At 41.1% G+C, this 26,140-nt stretch overlaps 2 protein-coding genes across 4 annotated transcripts in view; one reads left to right on the top strand and one right to left on the bottom strand.

Moving 5' to 3' along the window:
- The window catches only part of LOC126980397 (TBC1 domain family member 2B-like), a 62,987-nt gene that overhangs the window by 20,234 nt on the left and 16,613 nt on the right, over window positions 1–26,140 (top strand). The window lies entirely within an intron of this gene.
- Window positions 1–26,140, bottom strand: part of LOC126980400 (zinc finger CCHC domain-containing protein 10-like) — a 47,518-nt gene that overhangs the window by 8,283 nt on the left and 13,095 nt on the right. For all 3 annotated transcript variants that reach the window (XM_050830302.1, XM_050830301.1, XM_050830303.1), the window contains exons 2-3: window positions 9,320–9,407; window positions 7,518–7,696 (exon numbers count right to left, since the gene is read on the bottom strand). In XM_050830302.1, the coding sequence (XP_050686259.1) occupies window positions 7,518–7,696; window positions 9,320–9,407 (267 nt within the window). The remainder of the gene's footprint in view (window positions 1–7,517; window positions 7,697–9,319; window positions 9,408–26,140) is intronic.

Here is a 26,140-nt window from a genome sequence, read left to right as displayed (position 1 = left end):
TAAACCCCAGCACTGTAGAATCCCTTATAAAACAGTGCACATATCTATAATAAACCCCAGCACTGTAGAATCCCTTATAAAACAGTGCACATATCTATAATAAACCCCAGCACTGTAGAATCCCTTATAAAACAGTGCACATATCTATAATAAACCCCAGCACTGTAGAACCCTTATAAAACAGTGCACAAATAGTTGATGAACCAACTACAAGAATCTTAATAAGCGCTAAGAGGAAGGGAGGATCATTTCAGTTAGTTCAGCATTCACGTTAAGTTACCGTTAGTTGATACGATGACCAGCTTTTAACCCGGTAGGTGCGGGGATCATATATCTTAAAGGCCCCTCTAAGTGAATTAATGAGAAAAAAATCATCACTCACGCAAACCATTTCATAATATATAGTACCAACGCATTTGTCATCAGTTTACGCATCATCTATTTGGGGGTTTATATCATGGTAAAAATTTGGCCCATCGCTGCTACACGGTAAAGTCACAAATTTGGCCCATCGCTGCTACACGGTAAAGTCACAAATTTGGCTCATCGCTGCTACACGGTAAAGTCTCAAATTTGGCCCATCGCTGCTACACGGTAAAGTCTCAAATTTGGCTCATCGCTGCTACACGGTAAAGTCACAAATTTGGCTCATCGCTGCTACACGGTAAAGTCTCAAATTTGGCTCATCGCTGCTACACGGTAAAGTCACAAATTTGGCCCATCGCTGCTACACGGTAAAGTCACAAATTTGGCCCATCGCTGCTACACGGTAAAGTCACAAATTTGGCCCATCGCTGCTACACGGTAAAGTCTCAAATTTGGCCCATCGCTGCTACACGGTAAAGTCACAAATTTGGCTCATCGCTGCTACACGGTAAAGTCACAAATTTGGCTCATCGCTGCTACACGGTAAAGTCTCAAATTTGGCTCATCGCTGCTACACGGTAAAGTCTCAAATTTGGCTCATCGCTGCTACACGGTAAAGTCTCAAATTTGGCGCGTCGCTGCTACACGGTAAAGTCTCAAATTTGGCCCATCGCTGCTACACGGTAAAGTCACAAATTTGGCCCGTCGCTGCTACACGGTAAAGTCACAAATTTGGCCCGTCGCTGCTACACGGTAAAGTCACAAATTTGGCTCATCGTTGCTACACGGTAAAGTCACAAATTTGGCTCATCGCTGCTACACGGTAAAGTCACAAATATGGCTCATCGCTGCTACACGTTAAAGTCACAAATTTGGCCCATCGCTGCTGCACGGTAAAGTCTCAAATTTGGCTCATCGCTGCTACACGGTAAAGTCTCAAATTTGGCTCATCGCTGCTACACGGTAAAGTCACAAATTTGGCTCATCGCTGCTACACGGTAAAGTCACAAATTTGGCTCATCGCTGCTACACGGTAAAGTCACAAATTTGGCTCATCGCTGCTACACGGTAAAGTCACAAATTTGGCTCATCGTTGCTACACGGTAAAGTCACAAATTTGGCCCATCGCTGCTACACGGTAAAGTCACAAATTTGGCCCATCGCTGCTACACGGTAAAGTCACAAATTTGGCCCGTCGCTGCTACACGGTAAAGTCACAAATTTGGCCCATCGCTGCTACACGGTAAAGTCACAAATTTGGCCCGTCGCTGCTACACGGTAAAGTCACAAATTTGGCCCGTCGCTGCTACACGGTAAAGTCACAAATTTGGCCCGTCGCTGCTACCGGGTCAACTAAATGAAGAACAATGCTTTAATCTCCTCCAGAAATGCCGATCGACGCACTTTGAAAATCGAAGAGGAGGAGGAGGACGAGAAAAAGGAGCAGGAGGAAGAATGAGGTGGAAGAGGAGGAGGGAGAGGAGGAGAGAGAGAGAGAGAGAGAGAGAGAGAGAGAGAGAGAGAGAGAGAGAGAGAGAGAAGGAATTGAGGAGAGAGGAGAGGAAAGAGAGAAAGAATCGAAAGAAGAGAGAGAGAGAGAGAGAGAGAGAGAGAGAGAGAGAGAGAGAGAGAGAGAGAGAGAGAGAGAGAGAGAGAGAGAGAGAAGAATTGAGGAAGAGAGGAAGGGAAGATAAAGAGAGAGAGAGAGAGAGAAGAGGAGGAGAGAGAGAGAGAGAGAGAGAGAGAGAGAGAGAGAGAGAGAGAGAGAGAGAGAGAGAGAGAGAGAGAGAGAGAAGGGAATTGAGGAAAAGAAGAGGAAGGGGAAGATAAAGAGAGGAGAGGAAGAGAGAAAGAATCGAAGGAGGAGAGAGAGAGAGAGAGAGAGAGAGAGAGAGAGAGAGAGAGAGAGAGAGAGAGAGAGTAAATGCAGTTATGGTTCACAGGCAGAAGCGGTGGAGGATTGGAGAGATCGTAATAAAAGATAATAATTTAATCTCGTAAAAGGAAACAGAAAATTAACAGAAAATAATGAAACGAATCCCCGCAAAAAAAAAAAAGCGTAAAAGAATGACATAAAAGGTACATTACAACAAAAAACGTTGAATTGAATAACACGGCAATAAAAAAAAGCAATTATTTACACTTTTAAAGAGAGAAATACGGGGAGATTTTTATCATTTAAGTTTACGAGAAAGGAGACTAAACCCGGAGAATAAAATTAGCCTCGCGCTCGTGGACTATAAATTTACCCCATAAAGAAACTGATATCGAGGTGAAAGTCTTTAATCTAAACTTGGCAAATAAAATAGATAAAAAGTCGTTCAAGAATCCGACTTTTACACGAATACATATACAAAGATATCAGAGTATGTTAGGCTATTAGTTGTTACGCTGCATTTCTCTTCGTTGTTTTCTGTTGATGCTCTCTTGTTTTCTCTTTTGCTTCTCTCTGTTCTTTTGTTTTATGCTATCGTGGGGTGTGAAAAAAGCCCTATTCATCGTTCTCTATAGATATTTTGGTTATTCTCTGATGGTGTGTCAAAAAAAAAAGGGTGTCGTTCTCTCGATATTAGGCTATTAGTTGTCACGCTGTATTTCTATTCGTTGTTTTCTGTTGATGCTCTCTTGTTTTCTCTCTGTTCTTTTGTTTATGTTATCGTGGGGGGTGCGAAAAAAGTCTCTCATCGTTCTCAATAGATATTTTGATTATTCTTTGATCGAGGTGTCACCCAAAAAGTCGTTCTCTCGATATTCTGTTTTATATTGGTCGTATTCCATCGGTATTTTGTTTATGCTCGGGTGGGATGTGAAAAAAGTCTGTCATCGTTTTTTTTCATCAATATTTTGTTTATGGTCCGGTGGGGTGTGTGAAAAAAGTCCCTTATCCATCGTTTTCCATTGATATTGGTTTATTGGTGTAAGGTATTGGGTGTGAAAAAAAAAAATCGCTATCCGTTATTTCCTATTGGCATTATCTTTATGTTCTAGTAGTGTGTGAAAAACTCTACTATAAATAATTCCTCACTTCTGTACCTTTCGCCATTATTACATTGTCCACTGTAAACCATATCGCGAAAATGGACTTTCAAATCTCACTTTCTCATGTTCATTTTCGTGCGTTGCTTAATAAAAAGATTAAAACCACGCGAGTATTAGAGTGAACAGATTTTGATACACTATTCGTTTAAAAACTCATAACTCGACTGCAAGGTCAAATTAAGAGGATATAAACGCAAAGGAGATGATAGATGTTAATTCCTCGTTTTTTATTGATATTTTGTTTATGGTATTTTGGGTGTGTAATAAAAGTACCGATTCCTCACTTCTGTACTTTTCGTCATCTATAAATTTTAACTGTCAACATTATCGCGAAAATGAACTTGCAAACCTCACTTTCTCATGTTCATTTTCGTGCGTTGCTTGATGAAAAACACGCGAGTGACAGATTTTGATACACCATTCTTTTAAAAACTCATAACTCGAATGCATGGTCAACTCAAGAGGATATATATTGGTACAAAGGAGAAGTTAGATGTTAATTCGCCCTTTTTTTCTGGTATTTTGTTTATGCTATTTTGAGTGTGAAAAAAATACTGATTCCTCACTTTTGTACTTTTCGTCATCTATAAATTTTAACTGTCAACATTATCGCGAAAATGAACTTGCAAACCTCACTTTCTCATGTTCATTTTCGTGCGTTGCTTAATGAAAAACACGATTATTACTGTGAACAGATTTTAATACACCATTCTTTTAAAAACTCACAACTCGAGTTCATGGTCAAATTAAGAGGATTTATCCACAAAAGAGAAGTTAGATGTTCATTCGTCGTTTGTATTTATTGATATTTTGTTTATGCTATTTTGGATATGGAAAAAAAAGTACTGATTCCTTATTTTTGTACTTTTCGTCATCTTTAAGTTTCCATTGTCAACCTTATCACGAAAATGAACTTGCAAATCTCACTTTCTCATGTTCATTTTCGTGCGTTGCTTGATGAAAAACACGATTATTAGAGTGAACATATTTTGAAGCATCATTGTTCTAAATTTTTCAAAACATCATTGTTTTAAAAGTTTAACTCGAATCCATGAACAAATGAAGAGGATTCAAAAGTGTGTGTTTTGTTGTCCACTCGATTTTTTTTATTTTGTTTTCATTGCAGTATTGCCATTTTTGTACTTTGTTTTTTTTCCTGTCTAAAAGTTGGGCACGATCCCTTTTTTCTAAACTCTCGGAAAACAAAAAATATAAAAGGAAAATAAAATCGTGAGGTGAAGGACAAAGGCTTTTTTTTTTTTCGTCCTGCATCCGTACGACAAGAATATATTTAAAAGCGCCGGGCAAAAAGAATATGAAAAACTAATTAAAAAACGAGTGGGAGGCTATTTTTTTCCTTTCTTGCGTCACTGAATAAACTAGTGCGCGCCGCTTGTGCAAAACTATTATACTTTTGTTCATGTTATTTCGTCTACGTACTTCTGGCGGGAACGTAAATCATATGTGTTAAGTTTTGTATTACGTATAAATTTAATGTATAGTATCGCTGGTAACTCTCTGAAAACCACCACCACCACCACCACCACCACCACCACCACCATCATTTTCATCATCACTACCACTATCACCACCACCATCGCCATCACTACCCTCACCACTACCACCAGCACCACCATCACCACCATCCAACTACCACCACCACTTTTACTATTAATTAATGCTCGCGGATATTATGATAATCTAATGTAAGGACTTCTGCACTGGTCATAATAATAATAATAATAATAATAATAATAATAATAATAATAATAATGATAAAAATAATGTAATCTGTCCTCTCTCAAATGTTATTAAAGTCAAAAGTTGGAATTTTATTTACGTGGCAGACAATTTTGCCTCGTTTAAATATGAGAGAGAGAGAGAGAGAGAGAGAGAGAGAGAGAGAGAGAGAGAGAGAGAGAGAGAGAGAGAGAGAGAGAGAGAGAGAGAGAAGGAAAAAAGAAAGAAAAATAGAAAAAGAAAGAAAAAAGGAAGAAAAAGGGAAAATAATAAGGAAAAAAGAAGAAGAAGAGAGAGAGAGAGAGAGAGAGAGAGAGAGAGAGAGAGAGAGAGAGAGAGAGAAAAAAGGAAAAGAAAAGGAAAAAAAAGAAAAAGAAGAAGAAAGAAGAAGAGAGAGAGAGAGAGAGAAAGAAGAAGAAGAAGAAGAAGAGAGAGAGAGAGAGAGAGAGAGAGAGAGAGAGAGAGAGAGAGAGAGAGAGAGAGAGAGTAAAATGAAACCATATGTACACTAACCGAAGAGAGTGGAAGTGCAAGACGATATTATGAACCAAAAAAAAAAAAAAACAATACATAAAAGAAAACAAAAAAGATCGTAACAAATATGTCTGCCGTCCTGTTCTTGGTCACATCAGTCCAGAAAGACGAGTTATATCAGAAGAATGTTGCCCCACGACTTATACTTGAAGGGGTGGGAACGGGGGGTGGGGGGTGGGAGGGAATGGGAAAGGAGAGAAACGGAAGGAACCGGAGGGAAGGGAGAGGAGAAGAAAAGAGAAGAGGAAAAGGAAAAGGAGAGAAGAGGTCAGGGAGAGAAGGAAGTGGAGGGGAAGGGAAGAGAAGGTAGGAATTTTACATGGACAGAAGGAAAATCATACACGACAACTAAGCTAACACTACTTTCTGTTAGACCGCAGCAAAATAGCGGATGTTCGGGTTAGCTTCTAAATATTTGTCTTGTCGGTTTTTGAACGTGCAAATAGTTTCGCTTTTGACGACCTTTTGAGGCAGATGAATGAATGAAGAAAAGAGGAGGGAAGGGTAGGGAAGACTCAAAAAAAGAGAGTAATGGGGATGGGAGAAGAATGAAAGAGGAGGAGGAAGATTAGAGGAAAGGAAGTGGAAGATAATGGAGAAGACGAGAAAAAAATAGGGAAGAGGAGAAAAATGGAGGGAAGTGAAAGAAAAGGAAAGGGAAGAAGAAAGGAATAGGAGGAAAGGGTAGGGAAGAATAGGGAATGAAGGTTAGAGAAGGGGAAGGGGTGGAAAAGGGGAGAGGAGGAGAAAGGAAGAGGAGGGAAAAGGGGGAGGGGGGACGAAGGGAAAGGGTTGGAAAAGGGGAGGGAAGAAGGGAAGAGGAGGGAGGTTGGGAGTGAAGGGGAAGGAAAGTGAAAGGGTGGGAAAGGGAAAGATAATAAGGAAGGTGAAAGGGGTTGGTGTATCTATAAGGGTGAGAAGTGGTAGGCTAAACCGGATCATTCAGTGTCGTGTTTTTAGCGCGATTCGATCCTTCTTAGGCGATGTGCATTTGTTTGAGCAGAGGTTTGGTAAGGTGTTGAGTTACCCCCACGAGAAATGTTAAAAAAAAGGATGTAAGCAGATACTTCTATGCGAATTATTATTATTATTATTATTATTATTATTATTATTATTATTTATTGTTGTTGTTGTTATTCGTTAAAAAATCATTACTGCTAGACGGATTCGCGTTAAATATGAGCACTATCGTAAGAAATATTTGCAAAAAGCGAAATCACAAAACGAAGAAATTATAAAAAGCTAAAAATATTCACAGTAACATTAATGAAGAGAAGTATACGAAGACGTCAACTCTAACTCTCACACAAATACAATTAATAAAAAAAAAATCAACCAATCAATCAAAAACGTAATAGAAAAACTAATAATAAAAACGTCATCCCTAAACAAGCAATCCAAAAGTGTCACCCCCAAAAAACAAACAAGCAAACCAAAACAACAACAACAACATGCAACCGTGCTAGAAGTGGTAATCAAACAAAAAATAAATATAGAGGTGTGGAAATAATAACAACAATAACAACCACAACAACCTCAAAACGACTACCTCAAATTCGTGCTAGAAGTAAACAAACAGTAAACAATAACAATACTTTAAACCATCACAACAACCACACCTCATCCTCGTGCTAGAAATAATAAACAAAAAAATAACAATAACAATAACGAAACCATAAAAAAACAATAACATCCACCACCACAAACAACAAGACACACCATTCCTTTATCCTCTTGCTGGAAATAAAAACAAAAAACAAAAACAAAATAACAATAACAAAACCATAAAAAAACAATCACCATCACCACCATCACCACAACATCCTCAGTATCATTACCTTGTCCTCGTGCTTCTTCTCGATGTTGTGCTCGGTGATGTGCTGCAGGTGGAGGTCCTTCTTGATCTCGTGCTGCCCCTGCGCGGCGGCGGCGGCTGCGGAGTCGGGGGTGGCGGGGCGGCGGGCGGCGGCCTTCCTCCCGTGGTGCACCTCGATCTTGTGAGGCGGCCCGTGCTCCCCTGTTGAGGTTGAGAGATGGGGAGGATTGAGGGTAGGAGGAAGAAAGGGAAGAGGAGGAGGGGAAGGGGAAAATGAAGAGGAAATTAAGGGAAGTGGAGAGGAAAGGGAGGAAGAAAGGAGGATAGGAGATTGAGGATAGAAGAAGGAGAATGAAAAGAAGGAGGATAGGAGAAGGAATAGGAGCAGGGAGATAGGAGGATTGGAGGAGGAGGAAACGAAGACGATGGAGGAGAAAAGAAAGATGGGGGAGGAGGAAAATAAGTTGAGAGAGGAGAAAAGAAGACGAAGGAAGAGGAGGAGTAGGAGAAGAAGGAGTAAGATGAGATGAGGATAAGGAGGAAAAAGAAGGAAAAGAGGGAGGATAGGGTAAGAAAGAAGAGGAGAAGGAGTAGAGGGATAAAAGAAGGATGAAAGAAGAAATTGTTTGGTAGGAAAAGGAAGAGGAGAAGGATAAGAAAACGAAGAAAAAGAAAAGGAGGTAGATGAGGAACAGGAGGAAGATGAAAAGCAAGAGGAGGATGACGAGGGCGTGAAGGAGAAAGTGGAGGAGGAGGAGGAGGAGGAGGAGTAGGAGGTGGAGGAGGAGGAGGAGGATGAGACACGTGTTCATAATTAGGGGCGCAAGTAATTGAAGAGCGTGAGTTGCGATTGTTTGTGTTTGTCATGTTTTTCTGTTGTTATTCTAGCGTGTTTTTGTGTGCCGAGTTTGTGTTTGTCTGTCCTCTCTCCCTGGCTCTAGTAACACGAAGGCAGAATCATACTAACTATATCCACATTTTGTCTTACTGTCACTCCTTTTATGGTAACGTTTTAATCAGTGGTGAAACATTTACATAGGTTTGGTTAGGTTAGGTTAGGAATGGTCAAAGCTAACTCGTACCTTCCTTCAGCTTGCTAAGTATCTCACAAACTCATCCTTGGTCAAAGCTAACTCATGCCTTCTGTCAGTTTGCTAAGTATCTCACAAACTCATCCTTGGTCAAAGCTAACTCATGCCTTCTTTCAGTTTGCTAAGTATCTCAACAAACTCATCCTTCTTCGTCTTCTTTTCCTCCTCTTTCTCCTGTCTTCCTACTCCTTTTCCTCCTCCTCCTCCTCCTCCATTAAGTTCCATAACTCACTTCACATCAAGACACCTCTCCACCCGAAATTGACCTCTCTTTTGGCTACTCTTTACTTTTATCTTTTATAGGAGTGGCGAGTAGCGGGCTTTTTTTTTTTGTACTCTTTTTATTGCCCTTGACCCGTGTCCTCTGATGTAAAAAAAACACAAAAAAACTATAACATTGACCAAGAACACTCGCTAAAGAACCTGTATTACTCAAAACTAGATTATAAACAACAAAAGTGATACGGAACTCAAAACAAGACCTACAGTACTGATTAATGCTCCAGGATTTTATGTATTCTTGCAAACCACATGAACTTATAACAGGCATCTAAACTCCATATACAGATTCTAAAATACCCCATAAAAGAACCTACAATACCAAAAGATACTCGATACATGTGTTAAAGTATCAACAAAGGTAGTGAACTTCCAACACAGGTATAGTATTGGTTGCTTTCTACAGGTGTTGAGGCCCGGGCAGGTGCGAGGGCTCGTTAGAATGGGTACTCACGGCGGTGGTGGTCATGTTCCATTCTGTTGGTTAGCTTGTGTTCGCGGGACCTCTTCGGGGGGTGGTTCCTCTTGCCTTCATTGTGGGGCTGCGGGGAGGGAAAGAAAAGGTGTTGGTTAGGGATATGTTGGTTTGTTGTGGTTAGGTTATTGGTTGGTTAGGTAAGTAGGTAGGTAGATTGTTAGTGTTGTTAGTGCTGGTCAGTGAAGTGTTGGTTAGTTGTTAGTTAGTTAGTTAGGGTTAGTTAGTGGTTGTTAGTTGTTAGTTAGTTGATTGGATGAAGTAATATGAGATAGCGAGAACAAAGAATGATTAAAAGGAGAGAAAAAGGTGTTAGTTATTGAACATCCGTTAGTAGTTGTTAGTTGTTAAGTTGTTAGTTTGTTGATTGGATGAAGTAATATGAGATAGCGAGAACAAAGAATGATTAAAAGGAGAGAAAAAGGTGTTAGTTATTGAAGACCCATAGTCAAGTAAGGCTCAAAAAAACAGAAATACTAGAGGGAAAAGATAAAAGTGTTATTAAAGACTTATAAAAAGGTGAAGTAATATTAGGCGGCGAGAGAATGGGAAATTAGAAGAAGGAAAAGGAAAGCTATTGGTTAGAGAAGATTCATAAAGAGGCAAGGTGATATTAGGTAGCGAGAGAATGGGAAGACAGGAGGAGAGGAAAAAGACAGCTGTTGGTTAGTGAAGAGTAATAAACAGGCAAGGTGATATTAGGTAGCGAGAGAATGGGAAGACAGGAGGAGAGGAAAAAGACAGCTGTTGGTTAGTGAAGAGTAATAAACAGGCAAGGTGATATTAGGTAGCGAGAGAATGGGAAAATACAAGAAGGAAAAGGAAAGCTGTTGTTTAGAAAAGATTCATAAACAGGTAAAGTGATGTTAGGGAGAGAGAAAGTAGGTATAATAAGAGGGTGGAAAAAATAAAGGTTTAGTTAAGGAAGTAGTATTGGCGATTTAGTATTAGGTACGAACAGGTGTTTCTCAGGTGATATGTAATTAGAACATTTGTGAAGTATGGTAATTATATACACAAAGGTACACCACCACCCCCCTACCCCCGCCCCCCCACCCGCCTATATGCTCGTGTGTGTGTGTGTGTGTGTGTGTGTGTGTGTGTGTGTGTGTGTGTGTGTTTAATTGAGATTCGATAAGGTATGGTTATTGTGCTTGTAATGGAGATGTGATGCCCCCCCCCCCTCCTCCTCCTCCTCCTCCTCCTCCTCCTCCTCCTCCTCCTCCTCATTGACTCATTAATTCTGCTCGAGTTTTGATCTTAATGGTTCGAAACTTTTAATTAAGTGTGCCACGTATAATGTCAGAGAGAGAGAGAGAGAGAGAGAGAGAGAGAGAGAGAGAGAGAGAGAGAGAGAGAGAGAGAGAGAGAGAGAGAGAGAGAGAGATTTAGCATTGCATTTTCATTCATTATATTAATCACACTCGTTTTAGGGCTCTCTCTGCCTCTTCCTCCTCCTCTCCTCCCCTCCTCGTCTTCCTCCTCCTCCTCCTCTTCATCTCGTAATAATTTAAGAGTCTTGGATCGCCTTGAGGATTAGATCAAAACTTTAACCCAATTCCTCTTATTCCCCCTTCCTTTCCTCCTTCCCTCCTTTATTAATTATTTTTCTTCCTTCCTTCCTTCCTTATTACATTCTTCTTTCTCTCCCTCGTTCTCTCCTTCATTATTTTCCTCTCTTCCATCTTCCTTCATTCACTTCATTTTATCTCCCTTCCCTTCTTCATTACATTCCTCTATCTCTCCTTCCTTCATTCTCTTATCACTTTCTTCTCTCCCTCTCTCCCTCCCTCCCTCCTTGATTCTGTTCTTCTCTCCCTTCCTCCTTCCCTCCTTCATTCCATTTCTTTTCCTCTCCCTCCTTCCATTCTTCCTTCGTTATTCTCCTTCTTCTTCCCTCCCTCCATCTCTCCATTCTTCTCTTTTTCTTTCTTCTTTCAATATATTCCTCTTTCTCTCCCTCCTTTCCTGCTTCATTCTATTCTTTTGTTCCTCTTTCCCTCCTTCGTTCCATCCTTTCCCCTCTCCCTCCCTCCGCCTTTCGTTTCATTTTTCCCTCTCTTCCTCCTCCCAGCTTTATTTAATTTTTCCCTGTTTCCCTTCTCCCATTTTCCAATACATTCTTCTCTTCCTCCTCCTCTCCCCTTCTCATTCTTTTGCCTTTCCTCCCATCTTTCCTCCCTGTCTCTCTCCCACTCCCTCTCGTTCTCCCTCCCTCTTTTTACCCCGTTTTTTCCTCTCCTTCCCTCCTTGCCTCCATCTCTCTCCCTCTCCTCCAGTTTCCTCATTCCATTCTTCTTTCCCTTCTCTATTCTTAACTTACATCTTTCTTTCCTTTCCTTTCTTCTTTTCGTTTCTTCATTAATGGGAAACCTCTGCAGGCGATGCAGGAGGAAAAGAATAAAAAATCGAATCGTTCGTCATTTCGTTGCTTCAGGAGTAAAATGAATACCGAGGTGCTTTCATCTGCTCCCCAGGCCCCAATGGCTGTCGAGCAGATTAATTCACCAAAGCGGGCAACCTCGTAAGGAACCAATAGGCTTTCTGTTGCCTGCATTTCCATGTTTCCTTGTTTCCTTCTTGCCCGCCTTCTTTCCTTCCATTCCTTCTTTTCCTTTCCTTCCCTTCCTTCCTTCCTTCCTTCCTTCCTTCTAGCAGTTCTTTCAATCTCTTCCTTCACCTCCACCACCACCACCATGACAACAACAACAACAATAACAACAATGGAAGAATAATTATGTCATTAGCAAGATTGTCGTCATCACTATAATTGTTGCTGCAAAGAGAGAGAGAGAGAGAGAGAGAGAGAGAGAGAGAGAGAGAGAGAGAGAGAGAGAGAGAGAGAGAGAGAGAGAGAGAGAGAGAGAGAGAGAGAGAGAGAGAGAGAGAGAGAGAGGCAGGCTGACTTTGATGAAGATGATTAGGTACAGATAGAGGAGGAGGAGGGGGAGGGAGGGAAGAAAGATGAAGAGGAGAAGGAGAAGAGGAAAGAAGCAAAGTATGTCTAGCAATATTGGAAGAGTCACATTAATGATCTCCTTCCTCCTCCTCCTCCTCCTCCTCCTCCTCCCTAATCAGGTAACCTCAAAGGGGAAAAAAATGTGTCCTTAACTTTCAGGATAGACAGGTAAGACAGGTATGGAGGAGGAGGAGGAGGAGGAGGAGGAGGAAGAGGAGGAGGAGGAAAAAAACGAAGGGGGAGCAAACGAATAACTCACTGGGAAGGGTTCAGATTTGAGCGCAAAACACACACACACACACACACACACACACACACACACACACACACACACACACACACACACACACACATAATTACTGTCATTAAGACGCTCCGTGAAGTGTTGTCAGGAAGTAGGAACCAAGGAGGAGGAGGAGGAGGAGGAGGAGGAGGAGAAAGAAAATGCGAGAAGGGAAGAGGCAGAGAAGGATAATGAGGAAGTGGCAAGAGAAGGAGAAGGAGGAAGAGGAGGAGGAAAACGGGGAAGAAGAGGAGGAGGAAGACGTTAACGAGATGGAGAAGCAAAAGGAAGAGGAGGAGGAGGAGGAAAACGGAAAAATACAAATCGATCAATATTATGTTAGGTATCTCTCTCTCTCTCTCTCTCTCTCTCTCTCTCTCTCTCTCTCCCCGAGCATCATTACTGGAAATCAATTCTTCTGAAAGCAATGTTGATGTGCCTTCACGCTCTCTCTCTCTCTGACCTTTCGGATGTTGCCTCTTCCCTCAATTTCCATCTTGATATTCCCTTCGATTTTATTCCCATTTTTTATTTTCTTGTCACACTCGTCATCTCGTTCCTCTTCCCTTCCTCTTTCTCTTCCTACTCCTCCTCTTCCCTTCCTCTTTCTCCTCCTACTCCTCCTTTTCCCTCTTTTCTTCATTTCCCTCGTCGTCGCCCTCCTCCTTCCTCCCTCTTCCTTCTCGTCTTTGCCATCTTCCTTCTCCCTCTCTCCTCCTCCACACACACACACACACACACACACACACACACACACACACACACCTCCTCCTCCTCCTCCTCCTCCTCCTTCTCCTCCTCCTAAATATTTGTACTCTCATAGTCATCATTGTTAACCTCCTCTTCCTCCTCCTCCTCTCTTTTTATCTCACCCTTCCTCCTCCTCCTCCTCCTGCTCCGTCCCTTTTTCTCTTTTCTAGGAAGAGTTATGGGAAGGGAAAAACTCATTTCTTAGAACTGTTATTATCGGTATTTTTTTTTTCATCCTTCCTCCTGAAATTCTGACCCAAACAAGTAAAGAAGAAAGGGAGAGAGGGAGAGAGGGAGGGGGAGAGGGAGGGAGGGAGGGAGGAAGGGAGGGAGGAGATAGAGGGAGGGAGGATGGGATGGGGTGAGGAGGTAGAGGGTAGGGAAAGGAGGGAAGAAGGGAAGGTATCGGAGAGAGAGAGAGAGAGAGAGAGAGAGAGAGAGAGAGAGAGAGAGAGAGAGAGAGAGAGAGAGAGAGAGCATCACCTTCAAGCCTCTCGTTCGCCCATTGTTCATCGCAGCGTTACAAACCGACTTAGTAACGAGTGTGACGTAACCGTGACGCCCCAAGACTCAGGTGTGACGCAACGAATCGCAGGTGTGAGACGTCGTGATTAAAGCGACGCGGAAATTAATTGGTAAGGGTTCTGGAGGGTTGGCAACACTGTAAGACTCGTGAGGGGATGTGGCAACGCTGCTTTGATGTATGTATGTGTGTGTGTGTATGTGTATTTGTTTATGTATGAGGGGAAAACTTTGGAAGGGAAGAGGCGAGATGGGAAAGAAGGAAGAATTTTATGTATGTATGTATGTGTGTTTATGTGTATGTATGTGTATATGTATGTATGTTTGAGGGAAGGATATCTGGTATGGAGAGGCAAGCTGGAAAGTAGGAGGAGGAAAAAAGGAAAGAAGGAAGAATGTATGTATGTATGTGTGTTTGTTTGTATGTATGTGTATATGTATGTATGTTTGAGGGAAGAATATCTGGTATGGAGAGGCAAGATGGGAAGGAAGGAGGAGAAGGAAGAAAGGAAAGAAGGAAGAATGTATGTATGTATGTATGTATGTGCGTGTATATGTATGTATGTATGTATGAAGGAAGGAAATATGGTATAGAAGGCAAGATGGGAAGGAAGGGGAAGGAAAAAAGGAGGGGAGGAAAATTTATGTATGACTGTATAAAAATGTATGAGAAAAAGAAGTTTGGAAGCGAGAGGTCAGATGAGAAGGAAGGAGGAAGAGAAGAGGGAAGGAAAAATATATGTATGTATGTATGTTTGTGTATGCATGTATGTATGAAAGCATGCATATATGAATAAACGTTATTTTTCCTTAGTGAATTTTTCATTTAGTTGAATATTCCTGCATTTCTGTGATTAAACTTTTATTTATTTATATATTTCTATTCCTCCTTATTTTTTTTCCTTCATGATTTGTTTTTGTTTTGATCTATTATTTATTTTGTTCTTGTCCTTTTTAGGCACAAAGTTTATTCCTCTTGTTTTACGACGTTTCATTTTAACTTCGTGTGTTAAAATAATAATACGTTGGCAGTCTCTCTCTCTCTCTCTCTCTCTCTCTCTCTGATCGAATGTTTTAAAATACTTAATGGTTTCACGAATGTAGACAGATCAACATTGTTTATGATCGATGACACTTTGCGCACGAGGAACAATGGCGTAAAACTCAGATGTAGACAAGTAAATTCAGACTGCACCAAATTTTTCTTTACCAACGTTGTAGTGCGAGAATGGAATAAGCTTCCACCATCAGTGGTCCAGTGTAACACGATTGACTCCTTCAAAAATAAGCTCGACCGTCACTTCCTTCAACTTAATATCAACTAGAGTAGAAATGCAACGTTTTGGAGTCTTCTGATTAATGTAAAATCACTTAGGTTTAAGGACAGACCACCAAGTCTGGACCATGGGGTCTGTGTGGTCTGATTTTCTATGTAAATCTCTCTCTCTCTCTCTCTCTCTCTCTCTCTCTCTCTCTCTCTCTCTCTCTCTCTCTCATCACGTTCCCTCTCTCCTTTCTGCTTTCTCTCCGTTCCTTCCTCCTTTCCTCTTCTCCTTTTGTCTGGAGGCACATACAGAGAGAGAGAGAGAGAGAGAGAGAGAGAGAGAGAGAGAGAGAGAGAGAGAGAGAGAGAGAGAGAGAGAGAGAGAGAGTGTGGCGCAGTGCCTTTCCCTTCCCTTCTTTGGTTTACACACACACACACACACACACACACACACACACACACACACACACACACATTCAAGGTTCATGTGTCGTTAGCGCTAAACACATCCCGAAAGGAAATGGAGGGAGGGAGGGAGAGGAGAGAGGGAGGAGGAAAGGAGGTAAGTAGGAGCAAGGGAGAGAAAGAGGAGGAGGGATAGGAGGATAAGGAGGAGCAAGGGAATGAAGGAGATAATAATGGAAAAGGGGAAGAGAAGAAAGTGAGAAGGAATGGAAGGAGGATAAGAAGGAGTAAAAAGGGAGAGGAAAGAAGAGTAGGAAGGAAAGATGTAAAGGAAAATGAGGAAAAGAAGGAGGGAATTAAGAGGCAAGGGAAAGAAATAGAAGAGAAAGGAAAGAAATTAAAGGAAGCGTCAAAAGGAAGGATGTAAAATTAATAAAGTAAGGAGAAAGAGTAAGAAGGAAGAGAAGGAGGGAAGTAGACACGAGGAAAAGAAAAAGAAGAGAAAGGAAAGGAAAAAAAATAAAGGAAAGATGTAAAGGAAAGTAAGAAGGAGAAAGAATAAGGAAGAGAAGGAGGGAATTAGACGCAAGAGATAGAAAAAGAAGGGAAAGGAAAGAAATTAAAGGAAGGATTTAAAGGAAAGTAAGGCGAAAAAGTAAGAAGGAAGAGAAGGAGAGAATTAGACGCAAGGGATAGAATAAGGAGGGAAGGGAAGAAGTTAAATAGAATCGAGGGAGAGAAAGGTGAGAAGGATGAGGAGATAAGGAGGGGCAAGAGAGAAGATGAGAAGGAAGGGAAGGAGGGAAGAGAAAAGGAGTTACGTACAGAGAAAGGGAGAGAAGGAAAGAAGAATGGAAAAGATAGAAAAGAAGGAGGAAGGGAGAAAAGAGGAGAAGAAGAGAGAGAGAAGAATCAGTAAGAGACACACGGGAGATGGATGAGAAAAAGGAAGAGAAGAGAGAGAAGAATGGGAAGAGAATGTAGAGGAGTCATGTAGGAATAAGGAAGAGAAGGAAAGAAAGAAGGGAAAGGAGGGTCAGTAAGGGACAGATAGACTTAAACAGAAGGGAGAGGCAAGAGGGGAAAGAAAGTAGGAAAGGGAGGGAGAGGGGCAGTGATGGGAGGGAAGGAGGGGAGGGAGGGAGGACTAAGAAAGGGCATGTAGAGGTGAGGAGGGAACATGTGCCAAGGAGGAAGGAGGAAGAGGAGAGGAAAAGAAGGAGGGAGAAAGGGAGGGAAAGGAGGGGAAGGAAACAAAGAGATGGAAGGGAGAGAAAGGAGAGGAAAAAAGCAAGGAAGAGAAAGAAGAGAGAAAAGTGAGGAAATAGACGAAAAAGAGATGGAGAAAGAGAAAAAAAGGGAAGGGAGGCAAAGAGATGGAAGGGAGAGAAAGGAAGGGAAGGACGCTAAGGAGAGACGGAGGAAAGGAGAGGGAGTGGAGACTGGAGGAAGGAGGAGGAGGAGGAGGAGGGACAAAATTAGTGAAGGGAAGGAGGAAGGCGAAGCAAAATGGCCCAAACATTTTAAAATTTCACTCAAAATATTTAAGAGTAAAGAAAAAACTGCTAGAAATTTCATGAAGCAAATTTTTATCATTATTATTATTATTATTATTATTATTATTATTATTATTATTATTATTATTATTAGTAGTAGTAGTAGTAGTAGTAGTAGTAGTAGTAGTTGTAGTAATAGAAGTAGTAGTAGTAGCGTTAGCGTTCATGATTTTTAGCTTTGAGAAATTAAGAAAAAAATATATATAGAAAAGATACAGAAAACGAAAGGAACAAAAAGAAATAGAAAAGAATGAACGATAAAACCGAATAATAAAAAAAAAAATAAAAAAAAAAACGAGAGGAGGATAACGAAGCAGAATAAGAATAAAAATAAAACAATAAAACAATAAACACAATTTTGTCCCTTTAGAGGAAAGACTTATGACAGGCTGTAAAGGGAAGGGAGGGAGGGAGGGAGGGAAGGTAAGGAGGGAAAAGGAGAGGAAAGGAAGAAAGGGAAAGTGAGAGAGAATAAAAAGGGGAAAGTGCTGTGTGTGTGTGTGTGTGTGTGTGTGTGTGTGTGTGTGTGTGTGTGTGTGTGTGTACTGCTTGCCTTACTGTCTGTCTCACATCTGCTCCTCTTCCCCTCCTCCTCCTCCTCTTCCTTTTCTCTCCTTCTCCTCCTCTTCTCCCCTCTTACTCACCTCCTCCCTTCCATATGTCCTTTTTCTGACCTTTCCCCGCCAGACTCTCTCTCTCTCTCTCTCTCTCTCTCTCTCAAACACCCACAAGCTAGAGTAAATTGACATCTCTTCCTCCTCCTCTTCCTCTTCCTCGTCTCTCTGTTCCTCCTCCTCCTCCTCCTCCTCCTCCTCCTCCTCCTGAAGATCGTGAGGGGAAACGCATCATATCCGATCCCCCCCCCCCAAAAAAAAAAAAAAAAAAAGATTCTTGAAACATCGAGAAAAAAAACGAAAAAAAAAAAAGTCTGACAGTAATGGTATATTTTGAGAACTCGATCTCTTGTTTACGTCGTTCAGAGAGAGAGAGAGAGAGAGAGAGAGAGAGAGAGAGAGAGAGAGAGAGAGAGAGAGAGGAAACAACATGAGATAAGAGGTAGATAAGGAGGAGGGGAAGAGGGAAGGAAAGAAAACAGGAAGAGGGGAGAGAAGAGGGGGAGGGAACGGATGCAATGGGAGGAATTAAAAGATGGGAAGGAAGGAGAGGGGAGAGGAGAGGGAAGATAAGGAGAGTGGAGAAGTGGAGGAAGTGTGTGTGTGTGGAGGGGGGGGGAAGGAGCGAATGAGAGGAAGGAGAAGATTGAGACGGAAAAGAAAGAGGAAGAGGAGAATAAAGGAAAAATAGGAATGAGAAGGAGGGGAAGGAGGAGAAGAGGAAAATAAGAAAGGAATGGAAGAATGAGGAAGAGGAAACTGAGGAAGAAATGGGGAATGAGGAAGAGAAGGAGAATGAGAAAGAGGAAAGTGAAGCATAAAAGGAGGAATAAGGAAGGGAAAAGGGAGGAAGAAAGGAAGAATGAGGAGGAGAAAAGGAAGGAAGAAATAGAGAATGAAGAAGAGAAAATAAAGGAAGAAATGGAGTATAAAGAAGAGAAAATTGAGGAAGAAGAAAGGGAGGAAGAAATGAAGAATGAGGAAGAGGAAAGAAAGGAAGAAAAGGAGAATGAGGAAGAAGAAAAGAAAGGAAGAAATGAAGAATGTGAAGAGGAAATTGAGGAAGGAAAGGAGAATGAAGAAGAGGAAAGTGAGGAAGAAATAAAGGAGGAGGAAGAGGAAAAGGAGGATAAAAAGGAGAATAAGGAAGAGAAATGAGGAAGAGAAGAACAGAATGAGGATCAGTGAGAGATAGAGAATAGATGAAAGGGAGGAGAAAGGGGAGGAAAGGAAATCAAGAGTGAGGAATTGGAGGGGAATGAAGCGTAAGAGAGAGAGAGAGAGAGAGAGAGAGAGAGAGAGAGAGAGAGAGAGAGAGAGAGAGAGAGAGAGAGAGAGAGAGAGAGAGAGAAAGTGGGGGAAGGGAAGGTCATTTGAGACGAGTCGGGTCAAAGAGGTAATGACCCAAGACTGTAGTGAAGGAAGAGGAAGAGGAGGAGGAGGAGGAGGAGGAGGAGGAGGAGGAAGGGTCGGAAGTAGTTGACGGAGAGGAAGATAGGAGGATCGAGTGAGAAGGGAGAAACAGAGTGGAAGGAAGAAGGCAAGAGAGAGAGAGAGAGAGAGAGAGAGAGAGAGAGAGAGAGAGAGAGAGAGAGAGAGAGAGAGAGAGAGAGAGAGAGAGAGAGAGAGAGAGAGAGAGAGAGATTTAATTATGATGTTGTTTGCTTTTCTGTCTGTTAGTCAATCTCTGTGTACAGTTTGTTTTATCGCTGTTTGTTTATTTATATATGCCTGGGTTTGTACCAAGTAAATAAACCCACAAACACACACACACACACACACACACACACACATTTGATAAGACTTTCGTAGGTGTGTGTGTGTGTGTGTGTGTGTGTGTGTGTGTGTGTGTGTGTGTGTGTGTGTGTGCTTCAGAATGTTCAGCTGTTTTTTTATATGTCTTGGTCGCAGATAGACAGACAGACAGACAGACAGACAGGCGGAAAATGAAAAAAATATATATATAACCGCCCCCTCTTGGTCCTTGAATGCATGCGGATGATAATAAACACAGGACATGACTCTCTCTCTCTCTCTCTCTCTCTCTCTCTCTCTCTCTCTCTCTCTCTCTCTCAAAAATCAAAGAGAGACTGAATTCAAGTGTTTGCTTTTGTTCTCTCTCTCTCTCTCTCTCTCTCTCTCTCTCTCTCTCTCTCTCTCTCTCTCTCTCTCTCTCTCTCTCTCTCTCTCTCTCTCTCGTGTGAGTTTTGGCCTCAGCATTTTCCTCTTGCCATTTCCTTTCTTTTTTAAACATTTTTCCTCCCGCTGGAATGTAACCTTTATTTTCCGGCTCGCGAGGCTGAGACGGCCCATTGAATTATAGATGAGAGAGAGAGAGAGAGAGAGAGAGAGAGAGAGAGAGAGAGAGAGAGAGAGAGAGAGAGAGGGAGACATATATTCATACATATACATACATACATACATTCAACAGACAAAAAAAGAAAGAGAGAAAGAAAGAAAGAAAGACAGACAGGCAGACAGACAGATAGAGACAGACAGACAGACAGACAGACAGAAAGAAAGAAAGAAACAAAGAAAGGAAGAGAGAAAGAAAGACAGACAGGCAGACAGACAGATAGACATACTCTCAAACAGACAGGCAGACAGGCAGACACTCAGGCAGACAGGCAGAGAGACAGACAGACAGACAGAAAGAAAGAAACAAACAAACAAACAAACAAAGGAAGAAAGAAAGAAAGAAGGAAAGATAGACAGACAGACAGACAGACAGATAGACAGACAGACACTGTAAGTACTTCAAAGAAACGAAAATTAAGGCAATTGCCCCAAAACACAACCATATATATAAGAGAGAGAGAGAGAGAGAGAGAGAGAGAGAGAGAGAGAGAGAGAGAGAGAGAGAGAGAGAGAGAGAGAGAAGTTATTTTTCCGAGGCCTGACCTTGAAATGTGATCCGTCTGACTTCGGTTTTTATTCAAGATCTTGTGGGGTTTTTTTTTCTCTTTTTTTCTTTCATTGTTTTATCACTAACAGAAAAAAAAAGAAAACTTGCTAATCAGGTTAAAGGGGTTGCGGCTGTGTTGTTGTTGTTGTTTTTGGTGGTGGTGGTAATGAAGATGGTGGTGACGGTGGTGGTGGTGGTGGTGGAGGTCAAGGAGGTGATAGTGGTGATGATGGTGGTGGTGGTGGTGGTGATGGGGGTGGAGATGGTGATGGTGGTGGTGGTGGTGGTGGTGGTGATGGTGATGGTGGTGGTGGTGGTGGTGGTGGTGATAGTGATAGTGGTGGTGGTGGTGGTGCCAATGAAACAAGTATAGCGCGTATGTGCTTTTGAGAGAGAGAGAGAGAGAGACGTACAGGTAAAGGTGAAGGTGACAAACTAATAGACAGCAATTAACCTTTCCCAATTTTCTCTTTTATCTAATCAAAAATAATGAATACAAAGCGATACGAGAGAGAGAGAGAGAGAGAGAGAGAGAGAGAGAGAGAGAGAGAGAGAGAGAGAGAGAGAGAGAGAGAGGAGGAAAAGATAGTGGAGGAGAGAGGGAAGAGGAGGCCGCATGGGCGTGGTTTGAGCAAGAGGAAGAAGGGGAGGGAGAGGAGGAGAGAGGGAGGAGAGAGGAGGGAGGAGAGGAGGAAGGTACTATTGGATTCTGTTGGAGGGGAGGGAGGGAGGAATGGAGGGAATAAGAAGAGAGAGAGAGAGAGAGAGAGAGATATTCCCACGCCTCCAGTGCCACAGAACCAACCAACGCAGTGCCTCTCTCTCTCTCTCTCTCTCTCTCACTCTCTCTCTCTCTCCCCACCGATCGACAAAGGATGCAAATTTTCCTCCTGTTACTGGAGACAAAAATTCTTGCCGGATGTGAAAAGATGGAGGAAAAATGTGGAGGAATGGAGGAAAGATGGGAGAGGGTGGAGGGAAAAAGTGGAGGAAGAGAGAGAGGGAGAGAGAGAGAAGGAAGAATTTGCAGCATGAGAGTAGGAAGAAATGGAGGGGGGAAGTGGAGGGGTGGAGGAAAGAGGTGGAGGAGTGGAGGGAAGATTCTGGAGAGATGGAGGTTGTTTATTATCCGGAGATTCACACGCCTCTCTCTCTCTCTCTCTCTCTTTTTTTTAATATTCAGCTTATGCGCTTGATTAGAGAAAATGGAAAATTGCCTGGTGGTGAAGGTGGTGGTGGTGATGGTGGTGGTGGTGGTGGTGGTGGTGATGATAAAAAAGTGATTAGCAATAGTGGCGGCGATGGAGGTGATGAAAGTTTTAGTGGTGGTAGAGTGGTGTTAGGTGGTGGTGATGATGGAGGTGATATTGGTGGTGGTGGTAGTGATGTCCTTAAACTCGTAGTGGTGGTGGTGAGGATGATAAGTGGTATTGGTGGTGGAGGTGGTGGTGGTGGTGGTGATGTCATTAAAGTCGTAGTAGTGGTATGGTGGTGGTGATGGTAAGTGGTATTGGGTGGTGGTGGTGGTGGTGGTGGTGATGGTGGTGGTGGTGGTGGTGGTGATGGTGGTGGTGGTGGCGCAGACTTTAAAGCTGATAATTCCATCTGAAACGTCTAACTGCAGTCTGTACCGGCACGCTCCTCCACCACTCATCTCCACCTCTCATCTCCACCTCCCATCTCCACCTACCATCTCCACTGCTCATCTCCAGTCTCCTACCCCTTATCTTCCTCTCCGTTATCTCCTTTTTTATTTGTTTCATTCTTAATCTTCGTTTCTCTAAATCATTCATCATTTATTTTTCTCATCTTCTTCATCTCCACTTTCCATCTCCACTTCTTATCTCCAGTCTCCTCTCCCTTATATTCCTCCTTTTATCTTCTTTTTTATTTGTTTCATGCTTAATCTTCGTTTTGTTATATCATTCATCTTTCTTTACCTTATCTTCCTCTTCTTTATCTCCACTCATCTCCACCTCCCATCTCCACTTCTCATCTCCAATATCCTCTCCCTTATCTTCCTCCTTTTATCTCCTTTTTTATTTGTTTCATTCATATCATTCATCTTTGTGTTTACCTTATCTTCCTCTTCTTCATCTCCATTTCTCATCTCTTCTCATCTCCAGTATCTTTCATCTTCAATCTCCTCTCTCTTATCTTCCTCTCCTTATCGTCTATATATCTCCTTAATCGTCGTTATGTTTTATCTTTCATCATTTTATTTTTCTTATCTTCCTCTTCTTCATTTCCACTACTCATCTCCAGTATCCTTCATCTTCAATCTCCTCTCTCTTATCTTCCTCTCCTTATCGTATATTTATCTCCTTAATCGTCGTTTTGTTTATCTTTTATCATTTTATTTTTCTTATCTTCCACTTCTCATCTCCAAACTCCTCCACCGTATCCTTCTCCCCTTATCTTCTATGTATCATTCTATATCTTTATCATCTCCCATCCATCTCCCTCTTCTTTATTTTCCATCTTTATTCTTTCGCTATATTTTGTTTTAATTTCTTTTACCTATCTTTATTCATCATCTTCCTCGTCTCCCTTATTTCTTCACTTATCTCCCTTCTCATCTTCTTCCTCTTCATCTCCCATCTTTATAAAAAAAAAATTCAGTTCTCTTATCTTGATCTTTCTCCCATGTCTCTTCACTCATCTCCTTCCCATCTCCTTTTATTCATCTCCCAATTCTATTATCTGCAATCATTATCTCATTACTTCTTTCATTATTTTTTTCATTATTTTTACCCTCCTTTTCACCCCTATTTCCTGCAATCCTTATCTCATTACTTCATTATTATTTTCACTATTTTTACGATCCTTTTTACCCCCTATTTCCTCAACTCATTTTCTCATTATTTCCTTCATCATATTTTTTTTTCATTATTTTTATCCTCCTCTTTATCCCTATTTCTTATCTCCGTCATCATTTCCATATTATTCATTCGTTGCTTTATTTCATCTTTCATCGTATCTTTTCACTCTTTTTCTTCCTCTCTGTCACTATTTTCATTCGTTGCTTTATTTCATCTTTCATCGTATCTTTTCACTCTTTTTCTTCCTCTCTCACTATTTTCTTTCTCTCTTTCTTTATCCCTTCCATCTCTCTCCTCTAATCTTCATCTTTATTTTCTCTTTCTTTATCCCCTTCCATCTCTCTCCTCTAATCTTCATCTTTATTTTCTCTTTCTTTATCCCCTTCCAACTCTCTCCTCTAATCTTCATCTTTATTTTCTCTTTCCTAATCCCCTTCTATCGCTCTCTTTCTCCCCTAATCTCTTCCTCATTTCCAATTCTCTTTCTATTTGCCTAGTCCCTTCCCTTTATCTCCCTTCACCTTATCTTCCTTCCCTAATCTCTTTCTCGTTATCTCCCATCTTTATCATCATCTTTATCATCTCCAATCTGTGTAATATCCCATCGTTGTCTTATTCTATCTTTCGTTTATTCTTTTCGTTCTTCTCTTCTTCCTCTTCTTCTTCTTCCTTTACTTCCCCTCCGTTTCCACTTATTTTTCTATTTATTTCCCCTGTTCGATTACACATCTTCAATTTCCTGTCTCTTCGTTTATTTTCCTTCCCCTCTTCTTATCTTTTTTCCTTCCTCTATGTGTTTTTAATTATTATTTCCTCTTCTTCATCTTGTAACTCCATTTTCCACTCTTCGTTTTCTCCTCTTCTTCTCTTCTTCATCACCTTTTGCTCTTATTCACACTTTCGCTTTTCTCTTCACCTTCATCTTCTATCTCTTATCTTCTTTTTCTCCCTTTCTTTATCTATTTTTAGTCTTTTTTTTTTCTTCTTCATCTTGTAACTCCATTTTCCAGTCTTCGTTTTCTCCTCTTCTTCTCTTCTTCATCACCTTTTGCTCTTATTCACACTTTCGCTTTCCTCTTCACCTTCATCTTCTATCTCTTATCTTCTTTTTCTCCCTTTCTTTATCTGTTTTTAATCTTTTTTTTCTTCTTTAACTTGTAACTCCATTTTCCAGTCTTCGTTTTCTCCTCTTCTTCTCTTCTTCATCACCTTTTGCTCTTATTCACTCATTTGCTTTCCTCTTCACCTTCATCTTCTATCTCTTATCTTCTTTTTCTCCCTTTCTTTATCTGTTTTTAATCTTTTTTTTTTCTTCTTTAACTTGTAACTCCATTTTCCAGTCTTCGTTTTCTCCTCTTCTTCTCTTCTTCATCTCCTTTTGCTCTTATTCACTCATTCGCTTTCTTCTTCACCTTCATCTTCTATCTCTTATCTTCTTTTTCTCCCTTTTTTTTATCTATTTTTAGTCTTTTTTTTTTCTTCTTTAACTTGTAACTCCATTTTCCATTCTTCGTTTTCTCCTCTTCTTCCCTTCTTCATCACCTTTTGCTCTTTTTCACACTTTCGCTTTTCTCTTCACCTTCATCTTCTATCTCTTATCTTCTTTTTCTCCCTTTCTTTATCTGTTTTTAATCTTTTTTTTCTTCTTTAACTTGTAACTCCATTTTCCAGTCTTCGTTTTCTCCTCTTCTTCATCTCCTTTTACTCTCGTTTCCACTTTCCTTCCCTCTTATCTCCTTTCTTTTATCTTTTGTCTTTTTTCCAATCTCACACTCCTTTTATCCCCCATCTTTCATCCTCCTCCGCCTCTTCATCCCTTCGTTATCTCTCCCGCGCCTCTCCTTCATCCCTTTCATCCGTTCCTCGTATTCCTTATCTTTTATCTCTCATCCATCCTCATCCTTTCCCTTCTCTCTCTCTTCTCTCTCTCTCTCTTCTCTCCTCATCTCCTTCCTCTTTCCTTCCCTATCTTCCTCATCCCTCTCTCTTCTCTCTCCATTCTCTCCTCTCTCCTCTCTCTCTCTCTCTCTCTCTCTCTCTCTCTCTCTCTCTCTCTCTCTCTCTCTCTCTCTCTCTCTCTCTCCGCTTCTTTCTCTCTCTCTTTCTCTCAATTCTTCTTTCCTTTCTCTCTCCTCTCTCTCTCTCTCTCTCTCTCTCTCTCTCTCTCTCTCTCTCTCTCTCTCTCTCTCTCTCTCTCTCTCTCTCTCTCTCTCTCTCTCTCTCTCTCTCTCTCTCTCTCTCTCGATCACCATAGTAACATTTCATCCCATTTTCCTTCCCACTACAACGCTTCCTCTCGCTGCCATAGAAACCACCATCATCATCATCAGTAGCATAATAATAATAATAATAATAATAATAATAATAATAATAATAATAATAATAATAATGATAATGGAGGAGTTGTTTGTAATTAGATTTCGTGAACGTGAGACATAATTTCGTTTCTCTCAATTATTTTTCTTTGTCAACAACTCTTTTTTTTATTTTGCTTTTTTTTCTTTCTTTATTTTCGTCAAGTGCTGTAAGTTGATTAATGTTTTCCGGCAATGCGTTTTCCTCTTCCCTTTCCGTTTCCTTCTTCTCCTTCTCCTTCTTCCTCTCGTTTTCTTTTCATGTATTTATCTATTTATTATTTTTTTTTAAAGGTTTTGCCACCGAGCTCTCGTGTGTAATTCTTTGAGGAAATGTTCCGAGGATTAAAAAACAAGAAAATTAAT

Source organism: Eriocheir sinensis, chromosome 44 (assembly GCF_024679095.1).
Source record: "Eriocheir sinensis breed Jianghai 21 chromosome 44, ASM2467909v1, whole genome shotgun sequence".
In the NCBI taxonomy this organism is placed as follows: domain Eukaryota; kingdom Metazoa; phylum Arthropoda; class Malacostraca; order Decapoda; family Varunidae; genus Eriocheir; species Eriocheir sinensis.
Note: the sequence above shows the minus strand (reverse complement) of the source record. Positions and strands in the feature narration are given on the sequence as shown.